This window comes from Calliphora vicina, chromosome 2 (assembly GCF_958450345.1).
Source record: "Calliphora vicina chromosome 2, idCalVici1.1, whole genome shotgun sequence".
NCBI lineage: Eukaryota > Metazoa > Arthropoda > Insecta > Diptera > Calliphoridae > Calliphora > Calliphora vicina.
Window position 1 is genome coordinate 83,733,576 of NC_088781.1, and position 17,330 is coordinate 83,750,905.

A 17,330-nucleotide genomic window follows, 5' to 3' on the forward strand; every position below is an offset into this window, starting at 1 on the left:
TACCTAAAGAGGGAGTTAATGAGCCCAACATTACTTCAATATCCTGATTTCACAAAACAATTTTGCATAACCGCAGACGCAAGCAATCAAGCTTGTGGCGCTGTATTAACACAGGAGTATGAAGGACAACATTTGCCTGTAGCATATGCGTCGAAGGCCTTTACAAAGGGTGAAAGCAACAAATCCACCATTGAACAGGAGTTGACTGCCATACATTGGGCAATAACATATTTTAGACCATACATTTATGGCAAACATTTCCTAGTCCGCACCGATCACAGACCATTATCTTATTTGTTTTCAATGAAAAATCCAAGCTCAAAGTTAACAAGAATGAGACTTGATTTGGAGGAATATGATTTTACAGTTGAATATCTTAGGGGAAAAGATAATTATGTTGCTGATGCATTATCGCGTATAAACATAAATGACTTGAAAGTAATAAACAATGAAAATAACAATTTATACAAAATAAAAACACGATCAATGGCAAAAGAGTCACTTAAAAAATCTCCAGTTACAATAAACAAACGGCATTTAGAAAATGAAAATGAGAAGCCCAATATATTTGTACCAATTACGAATTCTGACGTCAGAAAATTTTGTAAGCTAAAGATTACCCCACAAAAGTTTTATATTAAACGTGGCAAATCTGCATTAGCATGTATGCAAATGAATGAATTGTTTATTAATGGGAAATTTGACTTAGGACAATTTTTCCCAAGGCTCGAAGAAGTGGCCGGTAAACTAAACATTAATAAATTACAAGTGGCACCTAGTGAGAAAATTTTCGAATTTATCTCTATTAATGAATTTAAAGAAATGGGCAATAAATTATTAAAAAAAAGTAGCGCTACTTAATGAGGTGATCCACGTAACAAATGCCAAATTAATAACAGAGATAATGAAACAATACCACGATGATCCAGCAGAAGGAGGACATTCTGGTGTTTCAAGAACTCTTAATAAAATAAAAAGATATTATTTCTGGAAGAATATGACTCGTGATATTACGAAATATGTTAAAATGTGTCAAAAATGCCAGTCGGCTAAAATTACAAAACACACAAAAATGCCATTGACTTTGACAAACACACCGACTAAACCATTTGATACGGTAATAGTGGATACTATAGGTCCACTACCAAAATCTTATAACGGAAATTCTTATGCTGTCACAATAATATGTGACATGACAAAATATCTTGTAACGGTACCCATACAAGATAAAAGCGCAAAATCAGTTGCGAAAGCTATATTTGAACATTTTATTCTTACTTATGGTCCGATGAAGACGTTCATTACGGACATGGGTACAGAGTACAAAAACTCAGTACTTAATGAATTGTGTAACCTTTTAAAAATAGAGAATATTACATCGACTGCTTATCATCATCAGACACTAGGAACTGTGGAAAGAAGTCATAGAACCTTCAACGAATATGTAAGATCATACATATCCGTTGACAAAAGCGATTGGGATGAATGGCTCAAGTATTTCACTTATTGTTTTAATACTACGCCATCTACGGTACATGACTACTGTCCTTATGAGTTAGTTTTTGGTAAACTTCCTAATGGGTTTCAACAATTTAATGAGGTTCAATCAATAGCTCCTGTATATAATGTAGAAGATTATGCTAAGGAAGTTAGATATAGATTAGAAGTGGCACATAAGAGGGCCCGAGAACTAATTGATAGGTATAAGTTAAAACAGAAATTAAATTATGATAAGACATTGTTAGATTATACATTTAAAATAGGAGATTTAGTTTTAGTTAAAAATGAAGCAGGTCATAAATTAGATCCACAATATAAAGGACCTTTTGAAATTAAAAATATAGATTTAAGAAATAATGTAACAATAATAGATAAGAAAAATAACAAAGAGCAAATAGTTCATAAGAATAGACTTAAGATTTTTAACAATGAATAGAATTAAAATTTTCCATTATAAAGTCTACGTAGACATATTTTAAATTACTTATAAGATATATATTTTGTAATAAAATTTAATATTAAGGTTATTGTAATCATTTGTTAAATAATGTCCATACACCTAAAAACTGTATGAACATTCTTCCGTAAAAGGGAGGTGTAGCATAAACTATATGTCAACTATACCGACAGAATATTGAAATGCAAAAGAATTAATATCATATTACAGAAACGACAAAACAGTAAACACTTTGTGTGTTGTACTAATCGTTACTTAATTTGTATGTGATTCTTGCGTTCAATGTTCTGTCCAACTGCTACATTCTCCACTTTAGGTTAAAATGCAATGTAAGCATTAATTTAGTATATAATCAATAAAATTTTAATAAATGGACACACTTTGCATTACCAACTCAGAGCTGTAATTTAGCTCGAGCAAAGTGGTATAAAAATAAAATAACTTTTGATTTTCTTCCCCTATAATACTTAGAGAACTGAAGAGAGCAAAAATCAACATGCATTAAAACATTCACATGTTTGCTGTTTTACCATCCAAAGTGTGTATGTGTGTGTGTTTTTTGCTAAAAAGAGCCCAGCGGTAAAAAATTATAGGACTTCAGTTTGTAGGCATTCTAAAGGGTGGATTAGCCGACTGTAATGTAATGTAACCTTAACGGAACGGAACAGCTGATCGTTTCTATTGTGTGTAAAGTAGTTAAAGCAGTTATAGTGACAAAATGTAACGTAACTGTAACGTCTGAACCTGTTAAAAACAGAATTTCTTTACGTTTCAACGTGACATTTACTAACGGTGTTGTCAACTTGTTGATTTTAAAAGTCTTGTATAAAAAATACTTCTGCTAGAACGCTTAACAATATTTTCAATGTTCTAAAAATGTTTTAAATATTTCAATAATATAAATACATAAATAAAAAACCAAATGTAAGAAAAGATAAACTCACTGTTTATTGTTGATTTTTTGTTTAAGCTATTTTTACAAATAAAGCTTGAGTGTCTGTAATTCTCATTCACTCTATAGTTTGATTTGTATAATATCTTTAGTTTTTCTAAAGCCTTTTGGGAAAATGTTTCCTGATGATCTGGCCTAAGCAACCAGTGAAATGCGCATAGTCTACTTTTACAATGCAGAAATTGAAAGCTAGACAGACGAAGTTTGAAGGCGAGGTGTTGAAGAGGTACAGTGTGTATTACACAGGTTTAGGTTAGTTCAAAAGAGAATGAGAAAAATGTCTGCCTTTCAATTTCTGCATTGTAAAAGGGGACAAAGGAACTAGCATATCCCACAACAATAAATGTCAGTGAATTTATCAATAATTGGGAAATTTAGCACAATTCTTACTAAAAACAAAATTTTTTTATTGTTATGGTAATATTTACTTATTATACAAATTAGTTCACACAAGCATTTATAAAATGTATACTAATAATAGTCGAAAGTAATAAGTTTGAAAATATTAAATTAATATTTTGTATAGACAAATTAAGTTAACAATTAGGGCCATTATTACAACTTGCCTTTATGTTCGAAATAGTGAAAGGTGAAAATAGAAAAAGGTACCCTTAAAGTTAACTATTACTATTACGAACATAAAGGCAAGTTGTAATAATGGCCCTTAGTATAAAGTACAATACAATATTAATTAATTTTTAAGTTATCGGACCTTTAATAAATAAAGTCTGTATGACAAGGTAATAAATAATATTTATAATTGTCTGCTAATGGGTTAATATAAACATATATGAAGTCACTTCGAAGCACTTCACAATGATGATGAATACATTATGTGTAAAAAAATACGGTTTATATGTAAGTACTATTACCAAAAAAGTTTAATAATTTTTTTTTAAATCGCAGAAAAAAATTATAAAATCGCTTGAACAGTACTTAAAACAATTGTGTTGATAACACTTTCAAACAGCTGTTTAAATTTGTTTGTTTATGTCAAAAACATATTACACGTTTTTAATGTTCTATAATCGCACTAAAGTGTTACGTTAAGTCAACATTACGGTTACATTACATCAACGGTCGGCTAACCCAGCCTTAAAAGGCATACTTAATTCATTCTAAAAGATACCATACTCATTCCACACTGCCTGCTCTTAAAACAGCGAAATGCAATGAGCTCTCAAATGAGCTCTCTTGTTTTTATTTTCACATGTACGCAAGCACACACCAAGGCGAATTTATACAAGGTGGTGGTAGTTCTACAAAAACAACAAATGGTCTTAACAAATGTCAAAAAACAGAAATTAAAAATTAAACAAATATGTATTAAAACTAAATATAGTGTAGATAATTTAATAGTGAGGGCTTTACTTATTTATGCAAAATATAAATATTTTGTTAATTAGCTTTGAATATATAGATATTGAAGTATAAAAACAAGCTTTGACAGATATTAGAACCAAACAAGCGAAAAAAGAGTAATCAGCTGATTGACTGACTCCACCTTGTATAAATTCGCCTTGGCACACACATTGTATAAAAACAGTCAGTCTCGCACACAGAATATACAGAAGTGTCAAATTTGACGTTTAAAAAACGCCAAATCAGATGTTAGGGCAGTTCTCATAAAAAGAGATTGCAATATATTTTGTACTACAATATCAGTGATGTGTTAAAGCAAAACGCTATATACAACACGAATTTGGTAGACAAAGAAATGTGAACAAAACAAACAAATAAATTTGTAAGACAATTTTTTCGTAGTCTGTGGTACAAAATTTTTTAAAATGGAAAATTATAAAAATGTGTGTATAGTTTACGTGTAAATTTAAATGAAACAAAATTCTTGGTTGTTTTTTACATTTGCAAAATAAAACTCCACATGTACAATGGCAATTAAAAGTGAAATATTACAAAAATAAATGATTGCATCAAACTAAATCGGAAAGAAATTGAATTATTGCGGCAGAAAATTAAGACTAAAACAAAATGAAAAGGGCAGTTACTAAAAATGAAACAAATATAGAACTATATTATTTTCTGTCTCGTGACGCCTCTGTATACTTTGTGGTCTCGCATGAGCATTGATAGAAGCAGGTTGTGTTACGCTTTTATGATTGTTTATTTCATTATTTCAGCTATTTGTTTTTGCCAGAGAATAATTCTCAACTCATACAACTACAATATCTAAAAACTGTAGTGGTGTGAGTTTGCATTTCGCTGTCTTAGAAGATGTTCAATAAGCCCTATGAACAGCGTTGCCGCTTTGGTCCAATTGGACCAAAATTGGTAGTTTGAAGTTAACAAATTGACTTTTGGTAGTTTGGTTGGTTTGTTCCGATATTTGTCGTATTTTGGTAGGCTACGATATTTCTGAATACAGAAGTAATTTTAATAACAAAATAATTAAAATAATAACGAAAAAACTACTTATGTTATGCCAAAATAATAAAACTACATATTTGCAAAATATGAAGATAGCATTTTCTAAAATATTTAGTTTAGTCAGGTAAATGTGTATTTATTTAGTAGTGTTGAGTTCAAAAAATGCCAAAGGGCTCTCAAAACTTTTATTTTCTAATAATATGTGTTAAACTCTGCTTCAATATCATTCTTCCTCTGGATAATTTTATAGCAGCAATAATATAATTTTAAGTTAACTATTAATTTTGAAACGCATTCATATAGCATTTCTAAAATATTTTAAATTTGGTAGGTTTTGGTAGGCTTTGGTAATTTTTAATTAGAAATTTGGTAGGAAAAATATTTTATGAGTGGCAACGCTGCCTATGAATCCCCTTATAATAACAAGTGAGTAAATTTAAATAGTCTACATCATAAATTAAATACTCTGCATCCCCATTTAACATCCCTGGCTGGTAGGGTTTTCAATTTAGTACCACCCTCCAAAAAAAATTGTACTTTTTGGTACCATTTTTTTAATATATTTCATATATTAAAATATCAAAAAAATTACATAAAAATTCAATTGTAGGTCAACAGCAAAAAAGGCTTGACTAACCACTATATATATTTGATGCATCATGGATACCTAGGTACAGAAATGGTAAAATTTTTCAATTCTATGCATACATTTTTCTTTAAAAATGTTTAAGTAAAATTATTAATTTTTTAAGACATTTCTCCACATAATTAATGATAACAAAAGGGGTTAGTCCGATGTTATTAAAATAAACTTAGAAAAGTTGAGATTTACATAACCTTTTATTCGTTTATATATTACGTTTCAATCGGCTCAGTAGTTTCGGAGTTATAATAACAAATTGAAGTAAAAACAAGTAAGAAAGCATGGTCGGTCAAGCCCGACCATATAATACCCTACACTAAATAAAAGAGCAAAAACTGGTTTCTTTTAAAATTTTAATAATTTATATTTTTGAGTGATTTTCGGAAGTGGGCCTTATATGGGAGCTATGACCGATTATGGACCGATCACCATAAAATTGAATCGTGTGATTTATGTCTATATGAAAGTTAACTATGTTGAATACCAAAATTTTTAAGCGATTTATGAACGTTAAAGTGATTTGCGGAAGCGGGTCTATATGGGAGCTATGACTAATTATGGACCGATCGTAACACAATTTGGTGACATGAATTTTGTTAGATTTTTTGCCGAAAATGCCGAAAAAAATTTTCAGATTTACTGGTTTATCGCAAAGCCTCATGTAATAGGAACCAAATGAGATATTGATCATAAAAATTTATGGATTCTTTTTGAATTTATTCACAATAAAGTGAGTTCGCTCATTTTCACAAAAGTTTAGTTTTTCGTTTGATTGATTGAAATTTTGAATACATTTTTCCCATGCTATGTACAAAATATGTAAATCGCAACTTTTCTAACTTTATTTTAATAACATCGGACTAACCTTTTTTGATTTATCATTAATTATGTTGAGAAACCTCTAAAAAAATTATAATTTTACTAACAAATTTTTCAAAAAAAAACCTCTTCATAGAATTTAAAATTTGGACCATATTTGTATTACTGGTACCACAATATGTACATCAAAATTGTGTACACTCATAAAAAAAATTGAGTAATCCGTACTTAAATCAATCCGGAGCGGTGTCAATAGTAGGGTAAGTACGGATTTTCTTAAACCGAGTACATAATACTTGATTCAAGTACAGATTCATCAAGACCAAAAATCTTAATTTTAGCTCTCTCTAAGTACGGCCGAGATTGAATTAATCTTAAAATGAGCTTGATTCAAGAATTCTAAACTTGTTTTAAGCACGAATTCATACTTGATATAATCCAAAAATCGGATTGATTTAAGAATGTCTGAGATTGAATTAATCGCAAAATGAGCTTATTTCAAGAATTCTGAACTAGATTTAAGCACGAATTCGTACTTGATATAATCCAAAAATAGGATTGATTTAAGCTCGAATTCGTACTTGATGTAAGCCAAACTAAGATTGATTTAAGAAAAACACATTATTTTTTATTTTTAATAAGTTTTATTTTGTTTTGTTTTAAAAATTTAATATTTAATAATACATACTAACAATATGAGATAAAAAAAATTTACAATTTAACAATTTTAAAGCTCCTTTGCCACGGAAGTCATCTTCTTCAATTAGCCAGTTGCCACCTTTGGATTGTGTCGTCATCGACGACAAACTATAGAATAAGATTAAGATTTATTAAATTATATTTGCAAAAATCAGTATTATTAAATGCTTACCTGTATTTTTTCCACTTAAAAGCTTCTTCCCAAATTCGATTCGAAGACCAAGAGGAGGTATTGCTTCCTTAATGTTTTCACCTTTCATATATTGCAAGCTGTTGTATGTTACCTAAGAATGTACAAACAAATGATATAATATAAAAATTGTTTATAAATTCATTTATAATATTAACTATACAATATTAGAGATTTACCTCCATATTCATAAACAATTTTCAAAGGTTTATAAAACAATATTTCCATCAACAGTCGTTTTATAAACCTTTAATAAATTTAAAAATTATTTATTAATATGAGGATAAATCATTAATATCGTATAGTTATTTTTATATTTTTTCTAAGTGACTGTACTTGTATTTTTGCAATAAGAAACATATTTTTCATTTGTGGTACAAAAATACCATCAGTTCATGGACAAAAAACAGTTATTTATACTAATACACAGAACGGCGCTAGCAACAAATTGTGTACATGTAAATACATATATATAGGTGTTTGTGTGCCTATAATATAGACACACAAACATCAAGCACGAGAATTCTTGAACTAAGAACAAAATTCTTATATTATTTTTTTACAAGTGCACATTTTGTTGTTTGCGTCTTAAAAAATCTGTTTCTAAACGATATGCGCAACTACGTATGTGTGTGTTACTTCAAATGAAAAAAATATTTCTTATTGAAAAAATTTATACGTACATACCACGTTGTACCGTTATTTTGTTTTTTAAGAATTTGTTGCAAATTCAACAGTCTATTTATAAAACATAATATAGTAAGCCAAAAGAAAACATGTAAAAATAAACTTATCCAAAGTTTTCGATTGACTTGCTGTATTCTGTTTTATAAATAAATCACAATCATAAATAAATTATAGACCTATCTTTTAAATACCCATAAATACTGTGCTGATGAAACTCCTGGAGAAGCTGGAGCAGGAGGGTGTCTTCTTTGTCCGGAACCACTTCTGCCTCACTCATACTTTTTTCACACAACACAAAAAAACACAAAATACCGAAAACAATAGAGAACAACACGGAACAACACGGAACACGGAGCTCACAAAACAGACTGATGAAATTGCTTGTTTATTCATGTAACTAACCGACATCGCGAGTAGAAACTTACTTTGAGAGCAGCTCAGAGAGTAAATTTTATACCGCTCTTTTTCTATTATGGATCAATATAAGAATTTTTTTCTTATTTCAAGTTATCTTACTCTTAATTTGAAGTTTAAGAATTAACTACTTGATTTAACTTCTCACTTGTACTTAAAACAAGATTTTCTTACTTAATTCAAGAATTTCGTTCTTGTTTTAAGAACATTTCCGCTTGATTTTTTTAATCAATCCCGTTTATACTTATTCTAAGTACAAATGAGTATGAATCGTACTTAAATTTTTAAGTACAATTCTGGCTAAATTTGAGTAAAATAAACTTAAATTTAGAAGTGCTTTTTTCTTTCTGTGTAGTGGTTTAAAAAGCCTTTAAAATTTTTCGATTTTGTTGCCTTGTAAATAAAATAAGGTACATAAAAGTCTTATGAATAATATGAGATCAAAATCAGTCACTTATTTGTTTAGTTAATAAACTATTGGCAAGTTTTACATCATAGCAGCATGAATTTGTCGATCTTAACCAATCTATTGTCTGTATGAGACTTGATAATGTTAGCACATGTAGTCTGTTTATTTCCTTAAGCCTGTAGTACACGGAATGTAAAAAGCTACATTTGCATGTGACTCTGACGTCACGAGAATATTCACCATGTTGGTTACATTTTTTAAATGAGTCGTAGTGGCTACACTAGGGTGGCCCTTAATAAACGAAAGTTGGATTTTGGCCATTCTCACCCTCCAGTTTGGTGAACATTGGTAAAAAAAATCATCCTGAAAAATTTAGGTAAATCGGTTGGGGATAACACGTGCCGTGCCGCAAGCCCTCTGAAGTTTTGAGATGCATTTACAAGGGGAAATAATGCATTTTTTTCAGTTTTTGTAAAAATTTTGCCATTAAAAAATTACTTTTGCAATTTAATTTAAAAGAATCGAAATGTGTAAGTAATTGTCGTTCTAATGAGACATAAAAAACAGAAATCGGTCAAAAAATTTTGAAGTTATTAAAAATTCGCCAGGCCATTAACGTGTCTCTGGCCACTAGGACAAGAAATGTAGGAACAAAATTAACATATTTTGATAAATATTAAAATAAAAGCTAATTTTTATTTAAAATATGTCCATATTTACTTGTATATGAGTTTTTGTCTTCGTAGGATACCGTTAACCTATTCTTAGGTATGAACAAAAAAGTACACGGCATGTGGCACATGTACGTTCTTCATGTGTGAGCATGTGAGAAAGCCACATGTGTTTGTAGTACACGGCATGCTAACATTCACCACAATTTTCTGTCTGTGACATTTGATTTTAATAAATAAATATTAAGTATTGATGATGAAGAAAGTGGGCTATTGGTATTTTGGCCATGCATATTTTAGACGAAGAAGACGATGGCGAACATGGCAAAGATGAAGCTGATGCGTGGTGTTTGGATGAAAACTTGGTTAAAAAAAACGCAAATTTATTGCCCCTTATTTTTGCCAAATTGACAATGATCATTTTTTCCTCATGTACATCCGCACCATCAACTCCTAGCTCATCCACGACACTTCGCCATCCGTCATGTTTCGTCAGTTTGTATTCTAGTGAAGCAAAACCCCAGAGCCCACGATGCTGCTCTACAGACGCACTTGATTGATTTCATCGTCGGTCCAAATGTGCATAATTTTTCTCTCGCATGCAGTTGATTTTCAATAAGAATATCTTTGTTCATATTTTTATAAAAACAAAATAAACGTAAAAATTAAACAAAACAAATTTATTCAATACAAATGTTGTATCAAAAATTCTTGTTTTTAAATATTTTGTGACACCTACATGCGCATGTAAAAATATTTAAAATATCAAAATTCACATGTAGTACACGGCATGTGAAAAAGGCACATGTGTAAGGTGATTGTAAGCTACATGTGGTACACATGTAAATGTATACTGAATGTGAGTGTCCCAAAAAGTGAAAGTACACGGCATGTAGCAAATGTTTCTTCATGATGACGTCAGAGCCGCATGCGCATGTGGCTTTTTACATTCCGTGTACTATAGGCATTAGTTTTTATTATATTTTGAAAATAAAAAACTATTTTCACATTTGCCACAAATGTAATGAAATGGACGCAATAATTTGTTTGCTATACTAAAAATTCAAAGAGGGGAAAAACATTTTTAAATTGCACCAAATGAGTCGCGGTAGTACCATGGTACTTTAGAAGGTCAAAATGTACCAAAAAAAGTACAATTGTACCAACTTTAACAACCCTGCTACCAGCAGCCCAACTTAACATCTCTCGACAGTTCAACACTGTTTTTATCTTTAATGTACACGCGATATCTTTCGTATCCATCAAAACCAACAAGAAATCCTTTAATGACTTTCTTATCTAATTTCTTACGTTTTTGACTCGGTAAATTAATGTAACATGATGAGCCGATAATTCTGAGATGACTTATTCTAGGTTTCTTTTCATGCCAAAGTTCAAATAGACTAACATCTTTGAGAGGAACTCTTTCCTGTTCGATTTAGAATATAAATAGCTGACTTCACAAATTCAGCTCACAGACTATCAGGAAACTTAACATTCTTGTTGGAATATTTAAAAGTTCGCGCCATCTCTACGATTGCCCTATTTGCTCTCACGGCCTTACCATTCTGTTGAGGAGGATGGAGCAGTTAGTTTATGATTAATACCATTAGCTTTGAAAATGTTCTTTATATCATTACTAATAAACTATCCACCATTATCATGTAGAACACTATCCTTATCCATCACTTTTTGATAAATTTCATTACTAATTGTGCTTGTGATGATGTTTTTGCATAGCAATTGTCCTATCTTAAAACTCACATTGATTTTTTTTTGTTCTCTTAGTTGAGCTTACGTTGACTGACCTACAAGGGGCTGTGGCTTAACGAGCTTATTCTCAATCACATCTATTGCACCTTCATAAAATTCAAAATGGACTCACCAGATGTTTTTACAGAATTCAATTTCTTGAGTATTGAGTTTTCTTGCGTCTTGATATATCTTGAGTCTTGAATAGTTTTTTTTATTATACACACAAAAAATTATTTTTCAATATTTAAAAAAAAATGTATTTAAATTTTTTTTTATTTTATTTGAATTTAAAATTCTAATACTTCTGAGCCCATAACCTATTGTAAGCAAAGTTTTTCATTTTAGTGGAAAATATTTGATTGAAAAAATATAACAATACCAAAAACTATTTGATCATAATAACAAACAAATGTTTTGTTTCAACAAGTACAATACAATTATAAAAAACATAACTTCAACAAACGTTACCCCCAAAACTTAATATAACACTTTGTACAAAAATATAAAAATGTAATTTAATGACATACAATTTAAAAATACAAATAATTTGCTGCATTTGTTAACAAATTTTATTTTTATTGGACTTTTTGTTATACGAGTACATATTATTTAAAAAAATATTGAATTAATTTAACAAAAATAAAAAAGACCTATTCATAATTGGCTTAATCCACTTAAAGAAAAAGCCATCATAAATAAATAAACAAACAAAAAATAATAAAAATATTGAGTCAATTAATTAATGCAACTTGTTTGTCAGATCATAACAATATGTTCGATGAATTTTCAAACGTTCTTAAGGTTGCTTGAACTAATTATGGTTGGGCTTTAACTCATACATATATTTTAAAAAAAGATGTAAAAAATAGTTCTAATGCAGTGATGTTCAAAAATAAAAATGAAGATATTTGGTGAGAGAGCTACCCAGCAAACATAATGTCAAACACTTAAAATAATAACAAAATGAAGAAAGTTTAAATTTAGAATTTTTGTCAAATAAAACCAATTTATTAAATGAATATAATTTAAATTTTAAGGAAATGAAAGAATATACATTATACGGCCGAAATACTCTCAAATTTTTTATTTATTTTTAACTTTGTTTTTTTGTGTTCAATTGTAATTGAAACGCATGTGTTTGCTATGCTTCATCAAAAAACCAACCAACAACAATGCTTATTGAATTTCTGAAAAAATGAGACATTTATTACGCTCTTTAAAAGAGCGTAACAAATGTGTTTAAATTTTTTAAACAATTGTTGTATGGGATGAACATCACTGTTCTAATGTATTTTGTTTAAGTTTGTGCTAACCAATTACCAGACTATACAGACCACTTTGGTTTTTTAATGAATTGTAAGATAACAATAATCAGAATGATCTCAGTCATTTACTTGTATATGTTTTGATTTCATTGAGACAATACTCTGCTTGTTCAATAGCAGCGTCATTTTGCTGAGTTTTACCAGTTTTCCAAGCTTGGGAACAATAAGTTTTTGCCTCGTTGATTAAGCCTTCTCGCAGATAAATTAATCCCAAATTAGCGAGTAAAACACCTTCTTGTGATGTATCCTTTATACTTTTAACTAAATCCAAAGCTTTCAAAATATATCTTCTAGCTTCACCAAAATGTCCCATCTAATTTAACGCAAACATATTGAAAAAAAGGAAAAATGATGTCACTATTCAATTTCATATTTTTATAGTACATACATACTTACACTTGTACATACAACGCTTAAATTATTTAAGATTGTGACTGCTTCTTCGTTACAAGCTCCATGAATTTTTATAAAACAATCATACGCATCTTCAAAACATTGTTTAGCTTGTTTGAATTTATTCTCTTTCATTAGCAATTGACCAAACCTTTAAATATAGAAATAATAAGTATTTATTGAAATTTCTTTTAATTTATACATATTAATAAATTAAATAACAATATTAGCAGTTTTAATAACCGGATTTATTAATGGATTTATTTTGTTTAAAGAAAAAATATATTTATATACCCAAAAGTGCATAGTGGCCGAAATACCCAATAAAGCGGCGCTTTATTAATGACTTCAAAAACATACAAAATTGTAAATGATTTTTTTAAATTTATATATGGGTAGATCCATATATAAACAACCAATAAAATAGACATTTTGGACCTACCCTCTCCAAACATGACGAAATTCGATATAAATTTTATTCTACATGGTTAAAACAAATACAAACTTTGCTGGACCAAATGGTTGAAGTTGATTAATGTTAGTTTCGGAAACCCTTTTAACGTCAAGAAGTTTATTTAAGATAAATGGATATGTTTTTTATGGCACAAATGATCCAAGAGATAGAGCAAACACCATTCAATGTATGATATTTGTGACAATCTGTATGGATTATTGCTAAAGAAACCAATTAATTTCGTCGATATATTCAGGTTTTCGATTACTGAAAACAAATATGAACTTTTTTACGAATCACAAGGACCCCGATTCCTGGCAGCTGGCGATTATAGGTCGCGCTTTGTTTAATACAATTTCTAAATTTAATTTGAATGTGCTGTCGAACGGAGAACCAACATACTGGCCTACTGACCCAAGCAAAATACCCGATGTCATTGATTTTGCAGTTACAAAAAGTTTACCAATGGAACTAATTCAGGTTAAATCTTCATTAGAATTATCCTCGGATCACTCACCCACCTTCGTTACTCTATTGAACCACCGAGAAATAGTATCCCCGACTGATCACTCTGCAATATCAAGCACGAAAATAAATTGGTTGAAATATAGAAAATATATTAACACAAACAGTACAGAAAATATATCGCTAAGAACACCAGAAAATATCGATATCTCTCTCAAAAATTTTGAACAAAACTTAAAACTTGCTGTTGAACACGCCACTCAAATAACCCAACAAATAAGATACAATAGACTCTATTCTGCAGACATTGAACAGTTATTAGCTGAAAAAAGAAGAGTTCGTCGAGAGTTGCAACTCTACAGATCCCCTCAACTTAAAAAAATATTGTTCTGCGCTCCTTATCGACGTTTCGCAAGACTTCGACAAAGTATGGCACGAAGGATTATCGATTAAAATAAAACAATATTTACCAGTAAACACATATAAGCTTCTAGGAAGTTATTTAAGTTATCGAAAGTTCGTTCTTAAAGAGGGAGACTTCATAAGTTCACCACAGCCTATTGAAGCAGGCGTACCCCAAGGAAGTATACTGGGTCCCTTCCTATATTTGCTATATACTTCTGATATGCCAGCTAACAGTCGAACCCACATATCAACATTTGCTGATGACACAGCTATTCTAGCCATTCATGAAAACCCCCCAAGAAGTATCTGTACTTTTACAAGACCATATACTTGATATAGAAAGGTGGTTAAAACAATGGAGAATAAAAGTAAACGAGCAAAAATGTATACATCTCACTTTCACATTGCGTAGAGAATCGTGCCCTCCAATCCTAATAAATAATCATACAAACTGAAGTTAAATATCTAGGTCTGCATCTAGACCGACGCAGTGGTATGAGAAAGAAAAGAGGGAAATAAATCTGTAACTTCTAAACCCATAGTTCGATTTGAATGAAATGGCACAAGCGCAAAGGGAAAGTTTTGTCGATTTTAAGTTTTGAATCAGGACACCTCGGGTATGGTAAATTTTTAAAATGATCCTATTTCTTCGTTTGTGTTCCGATTTCAAAAAAATTATACATGTAGAATCTTCTCATCGAGCACTACATAAAACCTCGTCGTAGCTATCAATTATCAGTAGTTATGAAATGTATGTTTCGCCCCGTTAAAATTAAAATTTTAAAATTTCGGCAATTAAATTTGAAATTTTCAAATTTTAATTGCCCATAAAAATTAATGGGGGTGTTTGTGTATGTGTGTCATGTTTGTGTATGAGTGTAAGATTCCGTCGTCCGTCTGCCTGAAGGGAGTGTGCCGTTTGCCTATTGAAGTAGACCGTTTTGATTTGCTTATATTTTGTGTGTTTATGTGTGATCGTGGGAGAAATGTGCTGATATCTACACTAAATTAAATCTGCCTCCCCACACCACAAAACATGATGATAGTAAATTTATTTGTTTTCTCCCATATAAAATGGATTTTGGGATAGTAAATTTGATATTTACAATCTCTATGGGAGTGTGTTTTGTTTGATTTCTGTGCTTTCTCAATGTGTTTTCTCGATAACCCTTTCCGTCCTATGCAATTTCAAAATTGACGGATTTCAGTGAACTTTTCGATCACATTTCTTGCACTCGTACACAACATACTAAAGTAAATCGCACAAAAATAGGAGAAATATTTTTCTACCATATAAAATTGAGTTTGGGATATAAAATTGAGTTTGTGATTATAAATTTTGTGTTTAGAATCTGTATGTGACAATAATTTTTTGTTATGGTTTGGGATGAATATATTTTTCTAATAATATAATTTTTTTTAGTTTAACAAATTTCAGAATAAATTACAATACGAAATTAAGTGTTACCATTTACTTATTTTTTACGGCCCTATGCTTCTTGTAGAAGTTAAAAGGAACAAATATGTATGTATATATATACAGTGGTGGTCAAAACATATGCAACCAGCAACAGAATTTTACAAAAGTGGTTTAAACTACTTTAAGATGTAAACAAAAATATTCATTTGCTTATAATATTTTTTAATTTATGCTTTAAAAATAAGAATATGAAATTTAATTCAGAATTTTTTGCATTGAAAAGAAAAAAAATTTAAAAAACTACGTATGGGTTGATATTTCATTGGCCAAAACATATGCAACTAATTGCTTTTAAAACATTTCTGTCTATAAAACTTAATATTTCGTGGCAAATCCTATATTTTCAATGACGGCCTTACATCGGCAAGGCTGTGAAGCTATCAAATTGGCAATAAAATTTGCAGGAATAGCGTTCCAAGCATCTACCAATCCTTGAAACATAATATTATTAATAATATTGAATTAGTGCAATTTTCGGTGTCGATTCTTTGATTAACGATTTCCCAAATGTTCTCAATGGGATTTAGATCTGGTAATTGTGGTGGCCATTCCATTACCGAAACTGTTTCTTGTGCTAACCACGATTTAACAACATGTGAAGAGTGCTTGGGGTCGTTATCGTGCTGAATAACTCATCGAAGAGGATTATTATCCTCAGAATTTGGAAGCATTACTCTTTCCAAGATGTCTCTATAGATAAATCCATCCATTATTTCATTAATTTAGAGCGATGGGCCAACTCCAGCAGCAGAAAAACAACCCCCATACCATTACGTTGCATCCTGCAAGCTTCACCGACGATTTCCCTACGCGCAAAAACCGCTTATATTAAAAGAAAAGTTTGAAGTTTGCTATGGAGTATTTAAATTGGCCAGAAAACAAATGGACGACTGTCCTATTTAGCGACGAATCCGAATTTAATATCATCGGAAGTGATTTCATGTGTTACGTAAGACGACCACTTAACACGCGGCTTCAAGCACATACTGCAAAAAGACACTGAAACATGGAGGATGCAACGTAATGGTATGGGGGCAGTTTTTCTGCTGCTGGAGTTGGCCAATCGCTCTAAATTAATGAAATAATGGATGGATTTATCTATAGAGACATATTGGAAAGAGTAATGCTTCCAAATTCTGAGGATAATAAGCCTCTTGGATGAGTTATTCAGCACTATAACGACCCCAAGCACTCTTCACATGTTGTTAAATCGTTGTTAGCACAAGA

General features: G+C 30.4%; 1 protein-coding gene across 3 annotated transcripts in view; it reads right to left on the minus strand.

Annotated features, from left to right (window-relative positions):
* Window positions 1-12,127: 12,127 nt before the first annotated feature.
* Ttc19 (tetratricopeptide repeat domain 19) overlaps window positions 12,128-17,330 on the minus strand; it is a 155,028-nt gene continuing 149,825 nt past the window's right edge. For 2 of the 3 annotated variants that reach the window (XM_065499645.1, XM_065499646.1), the window contains exons 3-4: window positions 13,303-13,450; window positions 12,128-13,219 (exon numbers count right to left, since the gene is read on the minus strand). In XM_065499645.1, coding sequence (XP_065355717.1) covers window positions 12,968-13,219; window positions 13,303-13,450 — 400 coding nt within the window. In that variant the 3' untranslated portion in view covers window positions 12,128-12,967. Of the gene's footprint in view, window positions 13,220-13,294; window positions 13,451-17,330 lie in introns of all 3 variants that reach the window. The other variant, XM_065499647.1, reaches the window with a different exon arrangement.